The 25807-nt window shown below is 40.1% G+C and overlaps 1 protein-coding gene across 2 annotated transcripts; it reads left to right on the top strand.

Annotated features, from left to right (window-relative positions):
• The first annotated feature begins 1762 nt into the window (after positions 1-1762).
• add3b (adducin 3 (gamma) b) lies at positions 1763-24153 on the top strand. Of its 2 annotated transcripts, none has more exons than XM_011484397.4 (15): positions 1763-2212; positions 10124-10359; positions 11099-11243; positions 11836-11987; positions 12368-12448; positions 14886-15035; positions 15340-15483; positions 16497-16595; positions 16904-17077; positions 18481-18741; positions 18850-18966; positions 20251-20340; positions 21402-21525; positions 22082-22177; positions 22340-24153. In XM_011484397.4, exons 2-15 carry the CDS (start codon positions 10168-10170, stop codon positions 22588-22590), a joined length of 2076 nt encoding a protein of 691 aa, XP_011482699.1. In that variant the 5' UTR covers positions 1763-2212; positions 10124-10167; the 3' UTR covers positions 22591-24153. The 2 variants fall into 2 exon arrangements, with proteins under 2 accessions (XP_011482699.1, XP_011482698.1); XM_011484396.4 differs by lacking the exon at positions 1763-2212 and adding an exon at positions 9001-9520.
• Positions 24154-25807: the final 1654 nt, after the last annotated feature.

The raw sequence follows: 25807 nt of genomic DNA, 5'->3' as shown, positions 1-25807 counted from the left end.
AAGGTGATGCAACACATGCATCAGCTTTTCAAAGATGTGTGCGGCGGATTTCTCGAAGTGATGTTCAGGTTTGATGACAGGTGAAGCTTCCTTGAGAGAAAACATTGGCTTACAGTTATGCTGAGGCACACATTGATTTTCAATTCAAATTGGATAATTATTGAGGGATTATATATTTACTAGATTCAAATCATTCTTTCAAAAAAGCTCAGATACATATTTTATTTTGTTATCCAGTCTAACCTTTAAACGATCCATAAATGCTTAGGTCATCACAGGTAGACTTGCCTTTCAAGGTTGGTGCTTTCTGAAAAGCAAAATGCCAAATAAAAACTCGTTTTTTATGCCCTTTATATCAGCAATCCTGGCATGTCCCCTGCTACGCTGCGCAATGACTTGTAGCCAATTTCTCCAATCATGTCACCACCTCTGTGAAACATGAAGAAGATCCTTGATATATTGAAGACTTGTTTCTCTGAAATAACCTTCAATCTGCTGTTCTGGCAGATACTGACATGGAGGCAAATAATTTGAAAAAGCTGCAAAGGTGAAATATAGATTCTGTTATAAATGTGGAAATGTTTCTGCAAGGTGTACCTGAATTGCTGTTTTTCTGAAATATTAGCAGAAATGTACAAATTATACACTGGGGGGTTTATTCTGTTTATTCTGACTCATCTTTGTTTATTTTGTTTGTGTCTCAGAACAAGAGTAACATGTGACACTCCTCTCTCAAACAACCTGCAGGGAGCTACCTGCACCCTGAAGATTGCAGCACCTTATTTTCTTGATATTTCCAGTTCAGTAGTTGAGCCTTCGCCAAACATCACAGATGACTGCAACCCTGAAGAATAGACATCCTTTTCTCTCTTGCAGTTCGTAAAGTCCTCACTAGGTGGCAGTGTGGTGTAGGAATAGCACTGAACAAGTTCGAGCAAGTGAAGCAACAATACATAAACTTTGTGAGGCCCCTTTTTCTGGATTTCTATGTGTGATCTTGCAGCTGTGCGAAAAGAAAAAAAAAAAGTTCCCCAGGAAGTTTCTGGGCCCTGACGTGTGGGTGTTTATTATAAGAACAGGCCTTCATCTCAGGGTGACTTTTGACCTGGCTGGGGTTGTTCTTTGACTGTGGCCGTCCTGTGGGTGTGGTAGCAGTGATTGTGGAAACCTCAGGAAATGAATGTTTTATCAGACTGCGCAAAAACCACAACAACAGCCGCGTAGTGGATGGGTGGGAAAAAAAGGAGAAAGGTCTAAATTTAACTCTAAAGCTCGGGCCAAGTCAAATAAAGCCGTCAGTGGACAGCTTCCCGTCGGTCTCACTTCCATAACCTATGATCTTTTATGGGGCAGATTAAATCTATGTCTGTTTCACAACATAAATATTATAAATGCACCATCACAGCTGTTGCTTGACACAGAATGAGACAGAGGCTGCACTTAAACTAAGAATATTTCACACTGTTGTCATTTCTTGGTAGACTTTTATAATTTTGAGATCCTTAAATCATAGGTCTGCATGCAGACCGTGGCGCACTTGCTTCCAGACCACAGTCTGAAGCATATAATTACTTTGTATTTGTACCTTTGGTGCAGCAATAGCATACACTCTTTAGAGGCCACAGTATTCAGGTGGTGCAGTGGAAAGGGGGGAGCAGCTCATCCTACTCATCTGCTGTAAAGAAAGCATGTGGGAGGAGGTGAAAGGAGGCGAGGTATTCACTGTGTGCAAAGCCTTCTTTGAGAGCAAAATTTAGATCAGGAGGAGTACTCGATATGCAGAGAAAGAAATATGACAGAAAGGAGACGGCTGCAGTATTTTCTCTGTATAGAAATGTACCACGCAGTTACTGCTGGTTTTGAATTTTGAGTGAAACCAATCACAGAAAACTCATATATGTAATTTGAAGGAGAAGGCTTGTCCCTCCGGTTTTTTGTTTTGGTTTGTTTCTGTCCAGCCCAGTGCAAGCGCTCTGTCTGCAGGACCTCCTCTGTCAGTTTTTTTCTGACTTTCCTATGAGAACGGGCTCCGGTCGTCACAAAGGAGCAGAGGGAGTTCAGAGGCAAAACAGCACTTGTCTCTTTTCTGAGGAACCAGATGACCCTCCTCAGACTGATAATCTAAACAGCTATCTAGCAATGACTGGATCTGTGGGAGTTTGAAATAAATCGGGAAGATTTCTGGAGGAAAAGTGCAAACACAGCCGGCTTTGTAAGTTCATTTTACCTTTTTTTTATCTTGAAGGCACAGAGCAGAGATCAAAGCAAAGAAGTTATACAGGATGGTGAAAAGCGGTGATAAGTGTGCTTTGATGGTTTTGGAAAGCAACATACAGATTACAATGAGCTGATAACCGGGGAAAGAAAAAGCCACTTTGGAGACTTTAATTGTTCCCTTTTGAGAAGTTGTGAAATTTCCTTTTTGGGGAATAATGTGCTGTTTTTTTGTTTTTTTTAAGTTTTCTCTAGAATTTCCAGTTTAAACTTTGCGGTAGATCTTTGTCTGACTGCCCTGCAGGCATATGCACTGTCAACTCCAGCTGCAGAAACTTTAAACAGCTGTTCTCAATTAATGTCACTCGCTCATAACATTACACTCAACAAGCATTTGTTGACTTTAGATGTGGAGCTTGGGGAGAGCAGGGTTTCACAATGCGTTTGTCTAGTGGTGGGAGATGTAGATTGCTGTAAAACTAAATGGGCAGGTCATACCCCAAACTCCTTCACCCATGTAAGATATGATTCCGGAGACAACCTACATCCTTTACATGTTTACATTGTATTTATAATTTAAACTTTAGTTCACATTCTCAAAACCCTACCAAGAAATTCATTTTTTACAGAGTAATTCAACACTCCATATCTGGATATTTTCCAGCAAACGTTACATTTTTGATTTATTATGACTGCAAAAAATTGAAAAGAAAAGAAATAAGCTAAAAAGCATGCAAATGTTTGAATGGCCTTGACTTAAATGTGACAACAGTCATGGGACACGTGTGCCAGACCACCATCACAGCCTAAATTAAGGTAAACCAGACCGCTACCACTGGATCTTCAACGTGGAGGCCATCCAAACAAAACCACCATGGGGAGTCCAGGCAGCTTCTCCACCTCAGTAAACAAGTCAGCCGCTTTCCACACAGCTGCAATGCGTGTGGCTGCAAGCATGTGAAAGCAGATGCAGTTCAGTGCTGAGGTGCAGCAAAGACATCCCTACTGTAGCTAAAGCCGGTTGCACTTGTTTCATGATGTTCTCTGTTTTTGCCTCCCACCTTCCTGAAATAGTTATCTCTAAATCTAGAAAAAAGCTGATTTTTTTTTTTCAAAAATAAAAGTATATATTGCAATTTCAGTGTATCCAGAGATTGGTTTTGTGTTTAGGTGTCCATTTATTGAATACAAACTGATCCCAAAAAGTAGCATTGAAATCTTCACATAAATGTTTCTCTCAAGGACAAATAAACTGCATCCACTGCCAACCAGGCCTTACTCTCCACTGCTGCTCTTTATCTCTTACAAATTACTCAGTTGTTCTTCACTTTCTAAACAAACTTTCTGAGCATCCTAATAAGTCCAAGAAGTTTTAGTCCACTCCATATAGCACACACACTTATGAGATGACACCAAAACAACCATCCATTATGCAACCTGCTATTTCTCAAGTGAATGCTTAAATATGTGATGAGTTGCTGCCCCCTGTTTGGCTCAATTGACTATTAGAGCCTGAGTTTGGATACAACCATTTTTTTTATGTGCACTGGTGAAACATTGTTGCAAATCCACAATTAAAAACATAGCATAGCACATTTTAATAGTTATTTTTTCACATCAAAGTAAAACTAATAGTTTAAATCACTGTCGCTGTTTAAAATTTATCTCCAAAAGTAGAAATATTTTATAGAGGGTAAAAAATGAATTCACGCTCATTAATTAATTCTTAGGGTTAGGGCTCATAAAAATGTGCCATTTAGTAATTAATGTCTAGAATGGGACTTGCTGGCTAAAAGAGGGTCACAGTGTAATGGGAGATGTTTCAAATAGTCATGACTTTGAAGGGAAACAGTTGTGATTTTAACCGCCAGAATATCAAGATGAAATGCCTTGTTTAATGAGGAAATACCCCACCCTTTTACCTTGTGCTCTCAGTACAAAGGAGACCAATCAGTCAAGCAGACACAACAATTAGTGGTGGAGTTAAATTTACTTTTGAGATCAAAGAGATCTCAGTGTATATCCTTGACCTGAGAGAGCGCTTAGAGAGGCTGTCCTCTTCCTCTTTAATGTACAAGGAACTTCATCTTGTCTGTAGATAGGCATGTGATCTGGCAGCCTATTCCTTTACAAATTTTTCTTCAGGCAGAATGAACATTGGTTGCTATGGTGACTGTGCTTGCACAGACCACAGACAAAGTTGTCATTTTCTTACTCCTCGCTCTATATTAGTCATCACAAAAATGCTCAGCTGTAACCATTAGCAGTGTCTGCCGGGTAAAAATCAACCAGTCTTATGGCTTTGATGAGACGTTTGCAACCAACAAAAGGTTCTGAGACCACTGTTGGTTTAAGAAGTTCACTCACATTAGCAATATTTAGCGGCCCACACCCACTTTATGAGTGGAATTACAAGAGGAAATCCGAAAGTCACTATTCTTCCCTGAAGCAGAAACTCAATGAACCAGGAGCAACACCTTAAACTTCATTTTGAACTATCTCAAGACCTGAGAAAGATGCAGTCAATAAACAATAGCTGGGATTACACAGACAAAAGTAATCGGAATAAAAGTCTGATCAGAATAAAAATGTGTCTTGTAAACACCCCCTTCTGAATACGACTTCCCGATCAGACTCATTCAGATCAAACTTTCCTTTCGATCGAGATAGGTGGTTTATACCGATTGTTGATCCAATCGTGGTGCATGTGAACAATTTATTCCGATGGTGGTTCATTACTGGGCTGGCTTTTACATCATGCACAACCGGTGTAGCGCTCCAGAGGAGGCTTTGGAGCACAAACAGGACGGCCCGGTTGCACCGTGGGAGCGAACCAAGCAAAGCAGAGCAGCCGGACTTGTAGCTTCGTGCTTGCTTGCAAGGGAAGGGTGTTTGTTACTGTGTGTGCTCCGGAGGAGGCTTCGGACCGCAGTCCGTCCGGCTGCTCTGCGTGAGCGAGCTGCTGGACTCCGGAGAACCGTGTTTTTCGTGAGAACTATGTCTACAAGCAGAAGAGCGGCCATGGGTCGGACGTAGCATTTTTAGAAGATCGTCTTGCTCTATGCCGCAGCTTTCTTTGTTTACAACGGAACTCACTATTTCTTCTTCTATGGCCGTATTTTAGAGTTCTGCGCATGTCAAAAAAATTTATTCTGATCAAAAGAGTGGCGTGAAGTGAACTTTAACCTTCTTTCTTTATGAGGTATAGGTCACCTTTTTTGTGCCTCAAACTAAACTTCAAAATGACTAATTCTATCATCAGACCAAAGGGAGTTCTTCTCTCCCACAGAACACACTGAACTTGAACTGCTTGAATACTGGCAGGCCAGGCTTTTATTTTTGTAGTTGGTTACATCAATGCTGAAGACTTTTTGATCACGTCAAAGATAAATTATTCTGTACTTGAAAAATCCTGCATGCTCAGAATATTTAAATGCTGGGAGCCCTAACCAACCAATGCATTCACAAAGTCAACATTACTATTTTTATCTCTTTCTAATTAATCTACAAATTTCACTAACGCATTTAAAGGATTCAGATCAATACAATATGACATGTTAATATGACATTTTTTGGTACCTATCGTACCAAAAGAAACTTTGACTGTTTGGATTTTATAACTTAGAGAAAAAACTTAATTGCCTTGTTATCTTCTTGCAATCCCCTTATTTCATTTGCCATTTGATTTTAAAAATATTTCAAAGACATCTGCACATCTTTGTAGAATAAGAAAACTAGGTGCAAAGATGAAAAAAGAAAAAAAGAAAACGAGGAGGAACCTCATCTTCAGAGGAACCAGTTTCAGCACCAGCCTCCATCCATCAGTTGGTATGAGATAAGACCAAACGAAAGTGACAGCAGCAATCCAGAGGTCAAAAGGTGAACCCACGCATCCCACTGTTTCATTGCAATGCGTTTCTGTCTGCCAGAAACCTCAGCTAAAGTTCAGCCACCACATGGCACTGATTATCAATCTTTAGGTTGACATCTTTGAAATTCGCTCTTGATTGCTAACAGTGTTGGCGCAATCATCCTCCTTGCACACAGATCATATTTCTTTTTCATACATTTAATTTAATGAATCATTTCAAGGTTCCCAAATTATATTGGGATTATTTTAGAGTAGTTTAGGAATTGAATGAGCTATATTCTAGAAAAAGTGAAAAATTTTGTGACATCTTTTAAGGCTCTTTCTAAATCTTCCTGAAATGTCATTCTAAAAAAAAAAATCATGTAATTCAGAAAGCATTTCCATGTTTGCATCAAAGGGTGGAGAAGCTGGTAACATGACTAAAGAGGAGTTTGATTTGTGGCCGTTACTGTCTTCAGTGGCCATCTGTGAACAAGGTGTCAAACCACATTTCTTAACATTAATGGCTGCTTTCCATATGGACTCCCTTTCTCTGAAAAATTTCAAATTGTCAAAGAAGAATGTGGGGGGCTGGAAGGTGGGAGGATGTTGTGCTCAGTCATCTGAGTTTGCATGTTGTTTCAGTGGGAACTCTGCCAGAAAATGGGAAGCAAATAGAGGGGGGGGGGGGTCCACAGGGTTCCAGAATGAGAGTTCTGTTTTTCATTAAACTGCTCTGTTCACTTACATGCCCCGCCTCCCAAACTCAACTGTCTTTCTTAGAGTTATGATGTGACTCAGTGATCCAATCATTGAATTTTTTTACTCCTAACGTCAGGATTTAAGCGTGATCGTGTCTGATTGGATGTGATTCATGGCGCTGCTGGATTTCAGGGGCAGGATAGAGGCTAAAAAGGTTGCATTCATAGAGAGGGAGAGAATTAAAAAATGTGTCAAAAATGACCAACAGAACAGACCTTATCTGCACAGCTTTCCAGCTGTGCAAGCAGTACAAGACTAGATTACAGAAAGAGAAGCAACATGCTTGGTTGCACTTCCTGGTGTAAGAAGTCAATCTTTTCTTGGTTTTATGTGTGCTGAAATATTTTATGAGCTCTACTGGCGGAGAGAGTTTTAATGACTGAAACTTTGCTGGTAAAAAAGTTTGTTTTTGTCCAACAGAAAATCTGTTTTTTCCCTCTGAGTTGTGTACATCCTATGTACCATTTATGGCAGGTTTCCTTTAGTAACTGTTTACTAAGTTAAAAGTTTAGCTCATGTTCAAAACAAACTGTAAAGAAGAGATAGAGTGCAATGACAGCGTTGTCCATTGTTGACACTGGTTTTTAAGTGCAAACTCTTCTTTTGTCTTTTATGCTCATAGAAGAAAACTTGATCATAGCTTATTACGCTTTTATACCATTGTTTTCAGCCACATATGGGTTTCAAAGTTGAGGAAACAACAAATGGATAAACTTACTAAAATGTTATTATGGGCAAATTATTTATAGAAGATAGAAAAGTCTTCAGCAGATTTTGCTTGTTCTCATGCATTGGTTTTCTCCGGGCACTCCGGCTTCCTCCCACAGTCCGAAAACATTCTTCATAGGTTGATTGGTTACTCTAAGTGGGAATGTGTATGGGAGTGATTATGTGCACTGCGACAGACTGGTGGCCTGACCCGGGTATACCCCGCCTTTGCCCATCAGTAGCTGGGACAGGCTCTGGAAACCCTGTGATCCCAAAAAGGATATAGCTGGTTAAGAAGATGGGTGGATGGATTTTTAAAATGATATTGCTAACCCATAAATTTCAGGTAAGGAATTATCTGTTATCTGACTTGCAACGTTACAACTGGGTTAAATTTTATTTTGAAAATTGTTTTTAAAAACTATTTTTAAATCAGAATAAATAAAATGCATTTTCTGTTTTACTTTTAATTCACTTTCTATTTTTATGTCATTTAAAAAACTTTCTTTTTTTTTAGAAAAGAGCTCTATTTCCTTCAAAATAGCAGAACAAAAATCTCAAATAACTATGTGATTGAGACCCCTGAGTCAAAACCTTTTCTGAAATGTTTTTTTTTATTTACTCTGACGTCTTTTTACTTCTCAGTTGTCAGTAAGAAATATAAGAAATGTTATTAACCAGCAATAAGAAAGTCCATACGCTTACAGTTTGTTAATTAGGCCTTCTTTCAGTCAAACCTTATGTGTGCACTATACACCCTTACAATCACAGGATCATTCAACTTTACCACTGATGGTGACAATAATTTGAAAAACCAGCAAATTTGCCCTTCATTACTTCCCATATGCAATCATTCTGTTTTTGAAATAGTTACTTTAAAGTCCCACTCAGATCATCTTTTGATCTGTTGCAAAAGTGTTCTCAGCGGTCTTTTAAATATGATTATGCCATTTTTAGGAAAACTCAAAAAAACCCTGTAGTTTTCAAAGACATAGTTTCTGCAGAGCGGCAGCAGTTCAATAGGAATTCACCTCTAAATTGTGGGTGGGATCGTTAAAGTGGAGTTAGCCCATTTCCCACCATCCCTTTGTTTACACTCTCTCCCGCTAGCTTACAGCCCCTCCCAACGAAACTGAACATTCCTGGCGAAACAAAAATGGCGAGCAATATTGTAGCCATACAGTTTTGATCCAGATGCCAGCTCAAACGAGGGAAACGAAGGTGTAAATTGGTATTTTTTGTCCACACGTGGATGCTTTACAATGGGGCGGAGCAGGGAGCTTGTGGCTTGCCGATGTAGGTCCTACATCACACTTACAAGCTTTTTCAATGGTATATTTCATCTGCTCCTGACCTGATTCACAATTATATGAAAAAAGAAATACTCAGATAAATATATGCCATCCATCATTTTAAAAAATGCTACAAGAACATGTTAAAAACAGCAACAACAAAAAACACAATTTATATCAGAGTGGATCTTTAAGGTTTGAAAGAATGAGCTAAAAAAAACTGCATATAAACAAACTTTTTAATGCAAACAGAACAGCTAAAAGTTGGATTAATAGTGTAAAAATTGGTGTTTCTCGTAGATTCGTAAGACCTAAAAACGTCCATTATGAAACTGAAGCGGAGTTTTGAGACACTCCAGGTCCTGTGCAACTCTCTTTTGTCCCGCCGAAAACACAACAAGGTCCAGTGGGTGGATAAGTGAAGTCACATGGTCACTTTTCCTTTTTTCCCACACAAGCACACCCACATCCTCCTCCATGCAGCCTCTCTTCACTCCTCCACTCACTTCTTACTCGCAGCGGGCAGTCTGCTCCGCCTGGATACTGTAGCTCCTCAACTTGTGCCTTGCTAAGATTTTTTTGGTGCTCACACAATGAGTCTGTATTGCAGATAGATAAGATAGCGACCACGTTTACCGTCGGAAAGAAACTCGGTCCAACTCTTTTGGAGGCAATTCGTAATACTTTGTTTCAGGTAAAGATTTCTCTTTACTCACAACATTTTGTTTTTTACTCGTATTGGCATTTTTTATCAGCTTATTGTTGTTTGTATCTTCCACCACACGTCCGTGTTTGTCTATCTCTGCGTCATTTCCATCGTTTATCGACGTAAAGTGGTGATTTCGATGCTTTGCCGTCGAGTTGTTGGGTGTTGTTGAACCAGCAGCGAATGTGTTTCTTTGATACAGTGTGGTTAAAAACAGACAAACAAACAAACTTTTATTCCAGTGTGCCGCTGCGCACCCCCACAGCCAGGTCACACCGCAGCCCCAGAGGTGCTAACGGCTCATTTGCATATCTTTATAGTTTACCGGCGACCGGAAGTGGAGGGACTACTTTTTGAGGAAGTTTCCCTCCAAAAAAAAAAAAACATTATTATTGTAACTCATAACTAGAAATTAAAAACGTGTGGTTAGACTGAATATAGGAGCATATTACCATTTTAGAAAAAAAAGCAACAATTTAAGCATCTTCTTAAAAACCAGTCATATCCATCACATGGCAGTATTTTCCCTGCTCTGTTACAACACGGGTCACCACAGCGACAACAGCCTGACTGAGCTCCACTGTCTTTCAGAGGAGGACAAGGAGGAGGAGGAGGCCCCCTGGTCTGAAGAGGTCATGAGTTTGGTGGACGTGAGGCAGACAGCGGGGTCTCTGACCCTGCCTCTGTCCAGCAGCGACCCCAAGGAGCGCTACATGAGCTGCATGGACGACGGCGAGTACCTGCGGGACAAAATATCGCCGGACCTGAGGCAGGATTTCAACATGATGGAGCAGAAGAAAAGGGTCACCCAGATTCTGCACAGTCCGGTACGTAGCCTGCGGCTCTGTGTAACTGCCCTCCTACACAATGCGTGACTATTGAGCACCAAAGAGGCATTCAGATGCAGTGGTTTCTCCTGATTTACCACTTTATTTTCAGATAGCTGCACTAACATGATCATTTTTTCAATAAAAAATGTTGAACTGTTACTTCTTTATTAATACGTTCTACTATAATATGCTGATTTAAAAAAAAAACTCCCTTTAAAGTCTTTCAGAATCGAGTCAGAGATGTACGTTTTTTGCATATTTCTTTGTCTAATAATAGTCTATTACCAGTTATTATCTGACATTAACCGACAGCAGTGCAGGCCGCTTAGATGAAGCTAAAAGGTTGTGTGATACATTCATGGATATTAGGGAGCCCACACTCATCTGTGATTGCATAACAAGCCCAACAAGTGGGTCTTGTCGCCATGGGAACGCTGGATGGATGAAGCAGAATGCCAGAGCTTTAACTGCAGCTCTCATGGAAATAGTGGCACTCCGAGATTCACGGGCTGTTCTTTGTACAAGAATGGACGGTCAGGTTTATAACCCCCCACACACCCTCTGCTCTTAATAAGTTCTCCTTTTACAAACACAAAGAGGCTTTTAGTGATTTGTGTAGCATTTTATTAGGAACTTCTGAAAGCAGGCTGTTTTTCCTAATGGGGTGTGAGCAGAGGCCATGGTTATGTATATATGGGTTGCTAGGATAATGGAGATGCATCTGATTTAATTACAGGTGTTTAAAGATGAGCTGGAAGGCCTGATTCAGGACCAGCTAACCAAAGGCCACAGCCCTTCTGGTCTCCTAGCTCTGCGGCAAATCGCTGACCTGATCATGGCCAGTACTGTTGGAGGGGCGGGTCCACTGACCTCACCTATCAGTGAGTAACGTATAAGTGCTTGTGTGAATGTACACATTCTGTCTAGTTGTGTGGGACTTTTATTTTGTGCTGTTGTGCACCGAATGATCATCCTTATGGCCAAAGGCTGAATTCTTAGACTCTTGTGACACTCACCAGCCCCAAAACTGCAACAACAACAAAAAAGTTGTTGACAGCATTCTTTATTTTCTTCCTAACAAGCATCCCTCATGACCAGTTTCAGCAGTAAATTGTAGAAGTTTGCTGCGGTTATTATATAAGCATGACCTAATTGTCTTTTGTTTTTAGAGAGATCCAAGGAAAGCTTTTGAAAAGTTGCTGTGGGGTTATTGAATAAAACAACTCCTAAAGTGGTCGTAAAGGATCATCCCTGCATCTTTAGATGCCCTTATATGGCATTTTAGTCCAAAAATATCCTCCAGTTTCATGTCTGAGAGTTCTGAGAAAAGCCTTTTTTTAACCCATTTGGAGAGAATCAAGTTCCCTGAATGTTTAACTTTATAAACAATGGAGTTACAAAAACACACAAACATCCTTGCAAATGTCTTTTGAGTACAAACCAGTACACTGACGATGTTTTGTGTCATGGCAGGCTATGGGATTGTGAGTCCTGTCAACGACTTGTTCGGCACCGAGTCCCCCTCTTTTGCCAAAGGGGAGAAGCAGAGTCGCTGCAAGCTTGCAAGCCTCTACAGACTTGTTGACCTCTTCAACTGGGCTCGTTTTACAAGCGCCTACATTACTGTGAGTGCAACTTTGCTGTCACGGTCCAATACACACCTGCCTGTTTACGCAGCGCAATGTTTTGTTTCTTTATGTGAGTTTATTTGCCCTGTGGTGACAGAAAGAGGAAAGCTGTCTCAGGTTCACAGATCATAAACGTGGTATTTTCTTAATATTTCTTTAGTGTGGAAATGTAAAATGCATGAGGAGAAACTTCTGTGGAACTCAAAATTTATCCCACAGAAAAAACTTTGTAGAGCCGTTCTTGAACTGAAGTTGGTTTGTGAGTAGCAGCTAGCTTCAAATGTAAATATCTCTAATAGTAAAGTTATTATCCTAAAAGTTTGTTTTTTAATCTTCCAAAAACATTTGGATTATTGCGTTTTTTTTGTTTGTTTTAGGTTCGAGTCAGCAAAGAGCAGGATCACATTCTAATCAGTCCTCGAGGTCTGTCCTTCGCCGAGGTGACGGCAGCGAATTTGGTAAGAACAATGACCATCTGTGTTGCCTTTTGCACTGTCATGCATTTGTTCCGTCATGTCATGGAGCTGCAATTTATGCCTATAAATCCACTGAACGCACAAACTGAGTAACAGTGGAGGCCGGTTGCTGTTAGACTATTATTCCTGCTTCTTTGTCAGGGATTGTTGGAGGAAAACGTAAAAACTCTTTTTGTTGACTTCTGTCCTTTTGTTGCCTAAATGGTGAGAACTGGTTTGGACACTGTTGATGGCTGTGCACACAGGGACCAGGAAGTTTTCTACTGATTTGATTTTTTTTTTTTGTCTAATGCCAGTCTGCTTGAGTGTAAATCTGCTTGGGCCTCTTCACATGAAAGTGTGAAGGTTGATGGAGATGGTAATTGTCAGATTGCTCATAGGTGGCGATAGAGAAAAACATCTACCTTGTAAATTCTCATGAAAGAAGTCTTTGTCAGTTTGCCTGTGACTAATGTTGAGTGCGGATAGTTTAAAGTCGGACATTTACATCCTTTCCATAAAAGAGGTCGTTGTTTTGGAGCTATAAAAGCTGTAAAATGTCACATTTGGTGACATCTGGTAGATTCTTACCTCCAAAGCCTTTTTCACACATCCTATAATCTTATGGCAGCTGAACGCCATGTGTGACAGAGGAGCTTTGTGCCCGTCTGTACCGGTTTGAGGTGATGTGTGAGGAAGTTAGCCATTTAAATGATCTCGGCAAATCAGTTTTTTTGTCATTTTAAGTCTAATATGTTGCCATCATTTTATTAAATTATACATTTGTAGCTTTTGAGTTGTTTTAGTCTTCATTAGTAAGGTAACAGGTGTTTTTTTTCCTTTTGTTGGCAAAGCAAAGATGTTTTTTTGAGGTGTAAACACATCATAATGCTTCCAACAGTAATTCATTAAACCTTTCTAGAATCAAATGTGTTTGTGAAACTCCTTTAAAGAGAAAACAAACTAACCTACACGCCTACTGCATTCTTTTTAAAAATGTATTTTTTGGAAAGGGGATTAATTTAAACTAATTTAAATAAATTTTTTCTTTTTCTTGTTTTAATGAAAATAAAAACTATTTTCATTAAAACCACTGGTTGCTTCTTGCATCCTGTTCTCCACTAATGTGGATTTAAATCATATAGAAAGCAATGCTATGAGACTGCCATGCAAATAAATGCTAACCATCCATGTGCAGATTTTAACATAAAAACATTTGTTTGGCCTTTACAGAAAATGTTATGTGTGTCTTTTCATGCTTCCCTTACACTATTAAAATTGCTGGCAGCACTGTTTTCAGCCAGAATAAACCAGTGAAGATGACTGAGATACGATCATTTTCAATATGAAGTATGTTGGTAATGTTGAAACCACTAACTGTATATGAGAACTGGACTGAGTGAGTGTGACGTCACTTGTAGAGAATGGTTTACTTTGGGGTCCAACAACATCAAGTCCCATCAGTTGTCATTTCTTAGCAATATGGACGCCGCCATGTTGGAACCAGACAACAGCTCTAAGCAGTGATTGGTGCGAATTGGTTTAAGTCATTGTTTCAGTCACCAATTAGGAGTGAGTTTGTTGGAAGTCCACGCCCCTGCCACTTGAAAGCGGGCTCGGGAGAATCTGTCAATCAAACCCTCTGAATGGTTAATTTGAGACCACATCTGATTGGTCAGTTTATAACCTGCAATAAAGAAAGAATATCATGAAAAAGTATTTGAATTATCAAGAACAAGCTAATAAGGACTCAGTAATAGCTGTTTATTTTTCTCGCGTGTGTGGGATTTTGGCTTCTTGGAACCAGGGGGTACCTTCTATTTGGAACGGCAGGAGGGAGGGGCCACTCAGTCCAGTTCTTATTTACAGTCAATGGTTCAAACACATCAGAACTACTTAACTTCTGGATTGCATGACCATCTGCATAAAGTGGAGTCTGGATATAGCAAGAACGGGTTTTTTAGTTTGAACCAAAACCATTTTTAGAGGAAAAAATCTATAAAGACGCATATTAATCTCAATTAGTAGTCGGATGTTTGGCTTACATATATGATGGCCATTGTTGGTCATTTTTTGTTATTGTGGTTTTTGTAAAAGTACACACACAGGCTCATGGAAAAATTCATATTTGCCACAAAAAAACAAACAAACCTTTTTTGCGCTGTTGTGGAACCGCCGTACAAAGCCACACCCCTTCTCCCCCACAGAGAAGACATTTATTGTGAAAGATCCAAGCTCCCATTCACTCTTTAGCAATACGATTTGGCCGTTCCAACTTTTAATTTAGCCACAAAACACCATATAATAAACATGAACTTCCTTCATAAAGCAGGCCTGTTCTTTGGTTGACCCACTGCATGGGGGAGATCCTAGACATCACCTAAAATTCAAACTCTACGGTGAGTTTAACAACTTTCGTGTCTTTGTTTTTCTTCTGTAGGTGAAAGTGAACATTGTCGGCGAAGTTGTGGACCAGGGCTCTACTGAACTGGGCATTGACCATTTTGGGTTTGCTCCACACGCTGCCATTTACTCGATGCGCCCGGATGTAAGATGCATCATTCATATCCACACCCCCGCTACAACTGCTGTAAGTAAAGCCCACGTTACCGTGAAAAAGAGTTTATTTCAAGCCTGGCATAAAAGCTGAAGTTAACCCCCCTCCTTTTTTGCACTATTTAGAACCCCATTCAGCATGTCCTGTTCATTTTAAATGCACACAGCCTGTAATGTATTTTTACTGTCTCTTTTGAAGTTGGCCTGTAAAATGCACAGCCCACTATGAACTTCACTGCATAACTGGTTTTTATTTGTGCCCTTTAGCAAAAAAAAAAACTGCCTCTGTGGAGACGCTGGTATGTGAGCTGGTTATTTTTTTTATCCCACATTAACAGGTGTCCTCGATGAAATGTGGAATCCTGCCCATTTCCCAGGAGGCTTTGCTTCTGGGAGATGTGAGCTGTTATGGTTACCATGGCAGCTTGGATAATAAAGAGGAGATGGTGGAGTTTCAAAAAGCTTTGGGCCCGACTTCCAAGGTACAATCAAACCGAGACCCTCCATTAGAGGCTGTCACATGATATCCCTGCTCATATGTCCGTGAAGCGCTTGTAGAAGCCTGTTTATTCCTAAGAAAATTCCAGAATGTCCTTTTTTCAAAGAAATTATTAACTATCATTTTTTAATAACGATGTAGTAGCTTTTTTTCCCCTTTAAAGGTGACTTTAGTATTTAAATGGCTTTAACTAAAGTGTTGGGAGTTTTTTTATAATGTGTGAAACTGTACATTGGGTGACATTTTTAGTTGCTTACGGTAGGATTTAGACTTTATGGGGTTCTGTCATCACCAGCAGATATTGACACTTCAGTTTGAGTTTGAATCAAAGACATTATGCTGAATGTGTGACTAAAAAAAGCCTCATAAAGCTGAAGATCGGCAGGTTGAGAGGCTGTTTTCACATTCAGCATGTTTCAGTCTTGTGCCAATATTATTAATACTCTGCTGTGTGTCATAAATGCAGAAAGAAAAGAAAGCAAAGCAAGAACCTAAAAAAGAAAATACGACAAACAGGCAAAGAATAAAATGCTTCTTTAAATAACTTTTATATTTTTTGTCTGAATTTTCAATTACGATCTTTAATGTGAAAAGTGTGCACAAATAACACTTTGGAACTCACACATTTACCATTTAACTGTCTCTAATTGTTATTAATTCATTCAAAAGGAATAAATGTAGAATGCTTGTGTTTTTGGAAGCAGGTTTCTCTTCAGAATCAGGTGTCATCAGCTCAGCCTTTACTCTTTTTTTTTCTCGAAAAAACAACAGATTGTTTGAGTTTTTATTTTTTGTTATGATTGCTATTTTTTTTACTACTGATTTTACTATGTAAAGCACTTGGAGGTTCTCTTCAGCAGGAAACGTGCTTTATAAATAAAGTTGTATTTGAATGAGTGTGCGGGCATGATGATCAAGGCCAGGTGCATGTTGAAAAGAAAAAGGTGGATTTTTCTTGGTGTAACAGAAACAGGAAATGTTTTGTTTGTCTTTCAGGTGATGATGTTGAGTAACCACGGACTGCTGGCTTTAGGGGAGACAGTAGAAGAAGCGTTTCACTATGTGTACCACTCACAGCTAGCCTGTGAAATCCAGGTAGGGCACATTCATTATTCATGTGAGGGATGCTCGTTTTATCTTATTATTATGTTTCTCTTTGGTAACTTTCTGACTGTTTCCAAATATAATTGTGTTCAATGCACAAAGTATGCCTCCTAGTGTTCAGATACGGAATTGCAACTTGAGTTATGACATCACATAACCAGTTTGATGGTAAAAACACCAAAGATTCTGGGTACTGAACCAGATTAAAGCTTTTTGACAGTAAGATGCCCTGTAGCTAATTGTTTGTTTTAAATATGGACTACAGGTGAAAAGAAATCTAATGTGACGTCTTTGTTCAGGTGCATTCCCTGAGGTGTTCAGGCAACGCTGACAACCTTACGCTCCTGGACAGACAGAAGTTCAAGCCTCTGACTCAGGGAGTGGCCGCAGCAGGGGTGGTAATCGACAACGAAGTGAAGTGGAAAGTGGGCGAGGCCGAGTTTGAGTCGCTGCTGAGGATGCTGGATAACCTGGTGGGAAGCTTATCCTGGCTCTTTTACTCATAAGTCCAATGATTTTGCTTTCTCAGGTACTGTCAGAGGAAAGTGACTCATTAGATTAAAAAACAATAGAACCACTGTATTCATCTAATCTGAAAACAGTTGTTTCATTGGATTGCTGTCTATGTAGTGCCACTCATTCCAAGAGAAACAGAGTTATAATCGGGTTGTTTTCAGTGCTTTAACTGATCTTTGAGACACACAGACTGTTGGATTTTGCTGCCGTCAAGATCTTTTGTTGCTGTTTGAATGGCACAGATAATGAGTGGGATTTTGAACATCAAATAAGGCTGTAAAAAGGGCTAACACTTTGAGAAAAAAAAAAACAAATTCTAAGATAGTGTGTTATTTTTTGTTTAAAATCATTGTGTACAATTTGTGTCGAGAAGCTGTTGTTCAGGAACTAGGATGGAAGTCGGGGTATCTGCATCCGAAAATTCTGGAATGCTAGTTATGAGACTGCTGTATCTGCAGCAGATTGCAGCTGTGTTAAGTCACTGCTCACAGTCCACCCACCACCCTGAAATCATGGCTTCCAGATGGTGGAGCTTGCTGTGGGCAGTTCCAGCCACACAGACCACACAGTCACATTGTGGGAAGAAGAAAAAATATCGAGTGTTCTTGCTTTTGGATTTGGCGTTTTCTCTAAGAGTTTGAGCGCAAACAGGGGGTCGGAACTTCCCTGCCTGAAGGCGCAGTTTGTTTCATGTGATCATTTAAAAAAAAAAATGTTCAAAAGGAAAAACAAAACTGACTTTTGGCTGCTTTACAAGTCACTCATCAATGCAGATGAAAAGAGAGGATTTAAAGCACGACTGGAGGTCAGCCGAGACCCAAATCTCTCCCACTGTAAACACAATTAGCAGTTGAACAATAATATTTGCACGAAACATGTTGAATTTCTTCTCACAAATGTAGAAAAGGTCTGTGTTGTTTATATATCTAAGTATTGAACCTGTTGGGTGGCTTGAAGCTCTACAGTCGTGCAGCCGCGCTGTGCTGATCAAAGGCCAGGACGTAGCTTTGTTCCAGGGCAAATGTGTCACACTGATTGTGTCACTCTGTTATTTTCTGATTGTTGTCGTGCGCTGGTGGCCTCTGACAACGCTCTGCACACCGCACACTTCCATCTGTAGTTTGCTTTCGAGTTGTTGGTGTATTGCTAACAAAACATGAACATTGTTGGTTTTTACCTCAAAAAGTATCTGTTGAAAACATGTTTGTGTTGTTTAGGTATCATAAACTATGGTGTAAATAGATAATGGGTGGCCTGGGAATTGTTTGCTTTGTGTGTATTTAACCCCTTAAGTACCACTTGTGCTGAAACACATCACTTTAACAGATTTATTTGAACAAATTCTTTCATTTCCTGACAGGGGTATAGAACCGGCTACGCTTACCGCAACCCCGTCGTCCGGGAAAAGCCCCGCTCTAAGAACGACGTTGAAATCCCAGCGACGGTGTCAGCCGTGCCGTCGGACGACAGCGAGCTGGGACTGCGCAGCCCCTTCAAGTTCATGGCCCAGAAACAGCAGAGGGAGCGCACCCGCTGGCTCAATTCGCCCAACAGCTACTTAAAGGTTAATGTTCCCGAGCAGTCGCCCAGCGGGGACGTCAGCCCCAGGACTAAAACCATGGTAGGTCTATTTCCACGTCAGTGTTACTTGTCAGTTGTTACTTTGTGTTAGTTTGCCCTCTTGTGGCAAATGTAATAAAAACAAGGTGGAAATATTTGTGTCTTTTAGTGGATGAAGTCTTCACAGCCGGGAAACAATGCTGGAACACCCATAAAAATTGAGGATCCCAACCAGTTTGTCCCACTCAACACCAACCCTAATGAGGTTCTGGACAAGAGGAACCGGGTCGGTCACAACGCCTGCTTTAGTGACTCTGATGCATCGTAACTCTTAAGTATTATTGTCTTAATACTCAGAGTGCACTCGTGAAACATTAACAGCACTAAATCCCTTTATATTAAAAAGGACTGTTATGGGGGAGAAAGCCCACATGCTTTTCTAAGAAATCTGTATTAGTTTACAAAAATGTAAAATAATTGCTTGCCAAACAGGAAAATAATTCTTTTAACAGATCATCTTCCTGTTTCGGGAAACCGCTTGGTTATGAAATGGTAGTAAAGAATATCACCACCAGAAAAACCCTACATAAATGGCATTTCTTTTAAAACCGAGTCTCAAACAGAATTTTTAACTCAGGAAAAAATGGAAGTCAGCTGTCTGAAAGATTAAGAGCCATTAAAATCCAGAAAGAACAATTAGCTCTGCGGGGAAGGAAGTCCAGGAAACAAAAACCACAATGAATCCAAAGAGGAAACAGTGCAATCCAACCTAGGTTTATTTATAAAGTAGATTAAACAGACAAGAGTCACCAAAGTGATGCACAGAAACAAAGACTGAAAAGAAACGAATGTGACATTGAGTTAAAAACTGAACGGTAAAACTAAAAACGAATAAGAGGTCATAGGAGGGGGACACAACTAAACAAGATAGTTAAATCAAAAAGAAATGTAAGAATTCTACTAAAAACAACAGTGAGCTTTAGGATCTTCTTAAATATCCAGACACTTTCATCAGGATGATCAGCCTGCAGACAGAGGGTTCCCACCCCACTGTTGTGCGTTTTGGGAGAAAGCATGAGGGATGTACTCAGTCTGTCTCATTCACTTCCTCCTCATCCAGTTCACATTCTTCCAGTAATTACCCGTCTCCAGGACTTTTGAGCAAACGGCTGTGTTTTTGTGAATTGAACATAGCTGCAGGTTTGTTCTGCTCAGCACAACATGCACTTCAGGCTGGCACAGAACAGGATGTCTCGGATTACAACTCCCCCCATCATTACACCTCCATACCTTCGCCTAACAAGACATTGTTTGCTGCTGTCGTGACTTTTCTACACCGTGGTTTCCCAAAGAACGTTCTCTGCTCCATCTCAGAATCTCGCTGCTTTCACACAAAAGCCAACAAAGTCATCAGTGTCTGAACACGTCTCCTGGAGGTCTTAGAAAGGGTGGCTTTAACAGCAGATGAATACCTATATTAAGCTGCTTTCCTGTTTCTTTCTTCAGGTTTTGTAGCACGTCTTATTTTTCCAGGTGTTCTTTTCTTCTAAGAATTTTTTTTTTTCCCCAGATAAAAGAACAACACAGAGGTGATCAGATGACTGCAGGACCAAAATCTCAGTTACTAGCAGGCATTGTGGTGGACACCATACCAGGCCCTGTGAGTATTTTTATGGGTTATAATAGGTTTAAATGTTGCAGTTATAACTCGTGGAGCAGATGCTTTGCAGGCATTATAGTGTACTTTATAAAACATTTCAAACTACACTCCAGTAAAAGCTCATAAAGCATCCTAGATGCACACAAAAAATAAAAACTAGAGCATAAATGGCACTGAAGATCCTTTAAAAAAACCACTACGATGAAAATGATGTTTTTGGTGTTTTTAATGTGTTATTTTGGCTTTTTTTTGTTGATAGAGGACATGTGTTAAGAAAATGAAGCTCAAAAATGCGGTTCTTAGTATTCCTTTATTTAAAATGTTGTAAATCGGGAGCAGACAATAAATACGCTGTTTGAAAAAGATTGTGTGGTTACATAGAAAATGTTCTAGGTGAGCTTCAAGCTCCTTGCTCCCCTGCTCCATTCGGATGCATCCACTTTCAGACATCCATGTACGTCTTCGTCTTCATCGTCTTAGCTGGTTTTTGCCTCAAAACTGGATAGCTACGATATTGCTCACCATTTTTTGCAGAGGTAAAGTTGGGTTGGGGTCTTGAGAGGCTGTAAACTAGCGGGACAGCTTATGAACAGAGAGCTCTCGGCTATGATGATGGGAAGGGGGGAAAGAACGTCCACATAGGCACATTTCTAATGAACTCCTGTCGTTCTGCTGAAACTATGCCCTAGAATACAACTCAACAACTTGATTTTGGCAACAGCAACAAAAATAGCACAATCAGAATTAAAAGACCACCGGGAAAACACTTTTACAATAGATCAAAAGAGGATTTAAGCAGCCAGAATCTGATGGTTGGAGGTTTATTTTTTCCAGAATTATAGGATTAAGAAAACAATGTGTTATCTTTTAATGAAGGTCAAACTTAAACTTGCTTTATATGATTTAGGAATATATTATTTTGAAAACAGGCTGTAATGTAAATGCACAGGTTTTGAAGATATAACAAAACTTTGTTTTATTTGTAAAATATTTGCACATTTTATGCGTTCTTGCTTTCTTTATATTTCCTCCAACGGAGTTTTCCCTCTTGCTCATTTCAGGCCTTCATCGTCGAAGATGAAGAACAGACCCGTTCACTTCCCCCAAACCCCTTCAATGAACTCTCAGAGAAAGTCCTGCAAGAGTACAAGAGCCTGGTGGAGAGAAAGCAGCTCGGCCAAGATGGTAATCACCCCTGTCCTTCAGTCTGATCGCAGGTCTGCTTTTATTTTAGCGACATGATGACCGCTTCATGGTCCAGCTGGACCAGCAAATTAACAGGAACAAACAAAACCAAAAAGTTTCAAATCTTTCCCTGTACTGTAGACACAGAATATAAAAAAAACTGTGTTGCAACATCTTATGGTGGAACAAAGCTGTCAGTCCTGCTTGTGAAGTCAGCTCATGAAATTTGGGGAACTGAGCAGCAAAGACATCAGTCGTGTCAAACTCCTCAAGTCTCTGCGCTCTGATGGAGGGACAACACGAGGATCACGTGTTTGTGCGTGACAGGAGCATCTCAGTATTTGTCGTGAAAATGGGTCAGCTGACTGCATCTTGGTAAATCCTACTCGCAGGGTTTGCGTTTGTCCCGCCGACTGCAGGGAGAGCCAATGTGGAGGGTGGAATGTCAGCAGGCATTAGAAAGAGGGGCCCTGAAAATGAATGCAGACGTTCACGAGGGTGAGAGGATGACAGCTTTGATGGATGACTGACCTTTACGGCTTCAATCCTTTTACAGAGGAGGATGATGCCACTGATGCTGATGAGATGACCACGTTTGATGGCTCCACCATCTCCCTCTCCCTCTCCCCCCTAATGACACCAGCCAAACAAGGTAATTAGTGAGTCCCCTGCTTTTTCAATTTGTGTGAAGGGACAAAATACGTCTCAAATTAAACGGATAGTTGAGCTCATTATTGCAGCCTTGTCAGCGTAATTGCAGTTCTGGTCTTCTCCACCGGCCTCCTCACTCCCTCTGGGTTTGGTTTGTTGACAGATGCCATCCCGAACGGGAAGGACCACTCAGCGGAGACGGACGAGGATCTGAGCATCGAGGTATCCCAGCTGAGCGTGAGTACTTCAGATACGGGGGAAATCTCCATAACAACCAAGGAGAAGAGCGGGGAGGCTCAGACTCCCGAGAGCCAGACCAAGTCCCCGAAGAAAAAGAAGAACAAGTTTCGCACACCTTCATTCCTGAAGAAGAGCAAGAAGAAGAAGGAGGAGAAGGAGAAGGAAGAAGCTTGAGTTCCGCTGTCATTTAAGCAACGGTTTTGATGTTCGAAGATCAAATTGCCTTTATTAAATGTGTGTTGAAGGGACTTGAAATCTGAAATTATTTGATGGAAAGTTGAATGTTTTCATACATTTCTAAAACTTCTCTTTAAAGGCGTGAGAAAACTGACATATATTTACCCGATTAACCCTAAATTACCACTGAGAGCAATACTAAAAACCTCCTAAAGTGAGAATAAACCACATTTCTATCCATAATTGTATTGGGATTTAAAGTTTGACCTAACAGGTAATACATTTAAAGGATCATCTTGTTAAATATTTGTTATACCTTTTGCACATTTTATCGTCTTTACTGATAAAAATTCAGATAGAAACCATTATTCCCAGTAACAGTCACGAGTCAACAAACGTGGCTAAAAATAATCCAGATTATCTATCTTTTAGCCTTGGGAGACGTTTGATTTGTATCTGAACATAGTTACACCTTCTTGTACGTTGGTATATTACAGGTCTAACAATATAGTGTTTGTTATAAAACGAATCGATAGTCTATACATATTTACTTGCTCAGTTTTAGGCTAAATATGCTGTGATGATGCAAACGGTAGTAATTCATGTGGGGTTTTATTTTTTATCTTGTGTGTGTCTGTCATGGTTCCCATGGTTGCTGCTTTGTTGTTTTCATGACAGGAATCAACTGTGACTAACTGAAGGCTCAGAAAGTGATAATGGATTTGTTTAGGAGTGACAAAGCCGGACTGTTGTTTTTTTTTTTTTTTGATGGCCACTTCTGGGAATTTGCTGAGGAGGAAAGCGAGGCTGAACGTGAGGTTTAGAGCAGCGATGTCCAAACTGTCAGTGAAGGAAAAGCTCTTCTTTAAACTGTTTGGGCTTTTGCATACTGTGGGCTTGGAGAGCGCATATATATATATATTTATATATATATATATATATATATATATATATATATATATATATATATATATATATATATATATATATATATATATATATATATATATATATATATATATATATATATATATATATATATATATATATATATATATATATATATATATTTACATCCCCATCAACAATGTGAATGATTTGCTTTTGAAACCAAAAATAAGTGAAGTTTTGTAAATAGATTTTTTTTTATGCAAAGCCAAATTTGAGTTAAACATAGATGTGACAGTACAATCTAAAACTATTTTAACACTCTTGTATTATAGTGTTTTATAATCCTTCTAATGAGCGCCATATTTACTGAACTTGTGTTTACAAATCTTATTACCTGTGTAGTGCTTGTATGCTGTGTATGCTGTGATATTTTGCTTCTGTGTCTGTTTAAAAAAAGCTCCAAAGCTTTTCTTAAAAAAAATGTTTCTGTCTTATTAATTATTTTGAAGGTAAAAGTGTTCATTTTTATGGCTGACAAACCCTTTGTTACAAGTTTGACATTTCATATGTAACAATTGCTAACAATGAGATGTTAGCAAACTCTAGCTAGATCACTCCTGTAAAAACAGACTTTCCTTGTTTATGAAATAAAGCTTTTCTGAAAACTTATTAAGTGTTTGCTTTTCTTGACAAGTATCCCCCCCCCAATATAAAAAACAAAAACGATGCCCTCACTCTGGTGATAACTGACCATGTGAAGCTGAATAATCAGTGTTCGGCCATGACCTGAATGGAGGTTGTCATGGGAATGCACTCAGAGGGAGCCGGGGAGACAAAGAAGGGATTTGGTGTCTCCAACAGGTGTTCAAGTCCCCGGACCAATGGGATCTGTCCGCACCACCCCCAAAATACACATGAATGCTAAAACCTTTTCTCCCTTTACATCCCAGGTTGAAAATCATGTTTGCAATCACTCCCATCATCTTTTGATGTGGTCTTTTAACTATTTTTTTTTTTTAAGAGTAAAAAACCTTTGTTGTTTTCTAGAACATAGAACAGTAGTTAATTATAAATTAGCCATTGAGTTGTGTCAGGGACTGTTGGTGTAAAGTGACCCCCTCCCCCCTTCCCATCACCCATAACTGAGAGCTCTGTTTACACACACTCCCACTTGCCTACAGCCCCTCACGCTCCTAAACATAACATTTCCAGTGCAACAAAAATAGCGCACAATATTGCAGCGATCCCGCTTCACGGCTTTGGGGCAGATGCCAGATCAGACGAGGAAAACAAAGATGGACATGGATCTATTTGTCTGAAAGGGGATGCATCAGAGCAGGGAGCTTGCTGTTTGCTGTAGTAGCTTCTACATCACACCTACATCCTTTTTTTCAACAGCATTTTTTCATCTGCTCCTGATTCACAACAATTCAAATGAATAAATGTGCAGAAATGCAATTTTAAGCTTAATATACTTTATATAAGTCATCCATCATGAGAAAATGCAACAAACACATGTTAAAAAAAACACGATTTTTATCAGAGTGGGCCTTTAAGGGAATAAAGAGCAGGTGGCTGTGTCTGCTGTTGGGCTGTGACCTCAGGTCAAAGTTCAGCCATTGTCTTAAAACAGAAGATAGCTGCTGCCCATCCTCTGAGGCCACTTTCAGCTTGTGCAGCTGGTAGCATCAGGAACACCCACAGATAGCACTTTGGTGTTGCAGCTGCATTCATTTTCCATCTAAACATCATCAGAAATGTAAATTACGCTGTGAAACCCGAGACCTCAGCAGAACATTTGTGCCATTCTTCTACAAACACACTCCAGCCGAGTGACAGCCGAGCCAGTGGCGTAATCCTGAGGCTTTTCAGATTACTCCAGTTGGGGTCACATTCTACACCAACCTGCAGCAGGTCGGCTTTCTGGACTGTTGCTATCAGTGTGCAGGACAGGCAGTCGACCCAGCCGGCAGAAAAGCTTCCCAACAGACCATATTTCCTGAGGAGGTGTTTGCAGTTTTCCTCTCTTAAAAAGACGCACGGCTGACACCACCTGTCACTCTTAGGCATTGCATTAGGGTTAAGCTCTCAGTAATAAAGCTACATAGAAAAGCCTTAAGGTGGCAATCATTCAACACAGGTATTGCTTAATGGCATCCCTTCCTTTGGTGTCCAGAAAGAAGCAGGCGTCTACTCCAGACTCCATTGGAGGGAGAGCTCTCCCTCTCACAGGCGTCCGTTACACAGGCTTGGCCACATCTGCAGCAGGCCGGCCATCTGCACCCATTGTCTCAGAGGCACACCACGGCCCTGCACGCATGGC

Source organism: Oryzias latipes, chromosome 15 (assembly GCF_053564925.1).
Source record: "Oryzias latipes strain Hd-rR chromosome 15, Olatipes_Hd-rR_3.1".
NCBI classification, from domain to species: Eukaryota; Metazoa; Chordata; class Actinopteri; order Beloniformes; family Adrianichthyidae; genus Oryzias; species Oryzias latipes.
The sequence above is the reverse complement of the archived record's forward strand: the minus strand, read 5'-3'. Positions and strand labels throughout refer to the sequence as shown.

What these genes read in the sequence shown, in the direction of transcription:
- add3b (XM_011484397.4), top strand. Translation starts at nt 10,168, where the DNA reads ATGAGTTTGGTGGACGTGAGGCAGACAGCGGGGTCTCTGACCCTGCCT. An exon ending in CCCAGATTCTGCACAGTCCG is followed by an intron (nt 10,360 to 11,098) that starts GTACGTAGCCTG and finishes ATTTAATTACAG; the next exon opens with GTGTTTAAAGATGAGCTGGA. An exon ending in TTCTGGACAAGAGGAACCGG is followed by an intron (nt 18,967 to 20,250) that starts GTCGGTCACAAC and finishes TTTTTTCCCCAG; the next exon opens with ATAAAAGAACAACACAGAGG.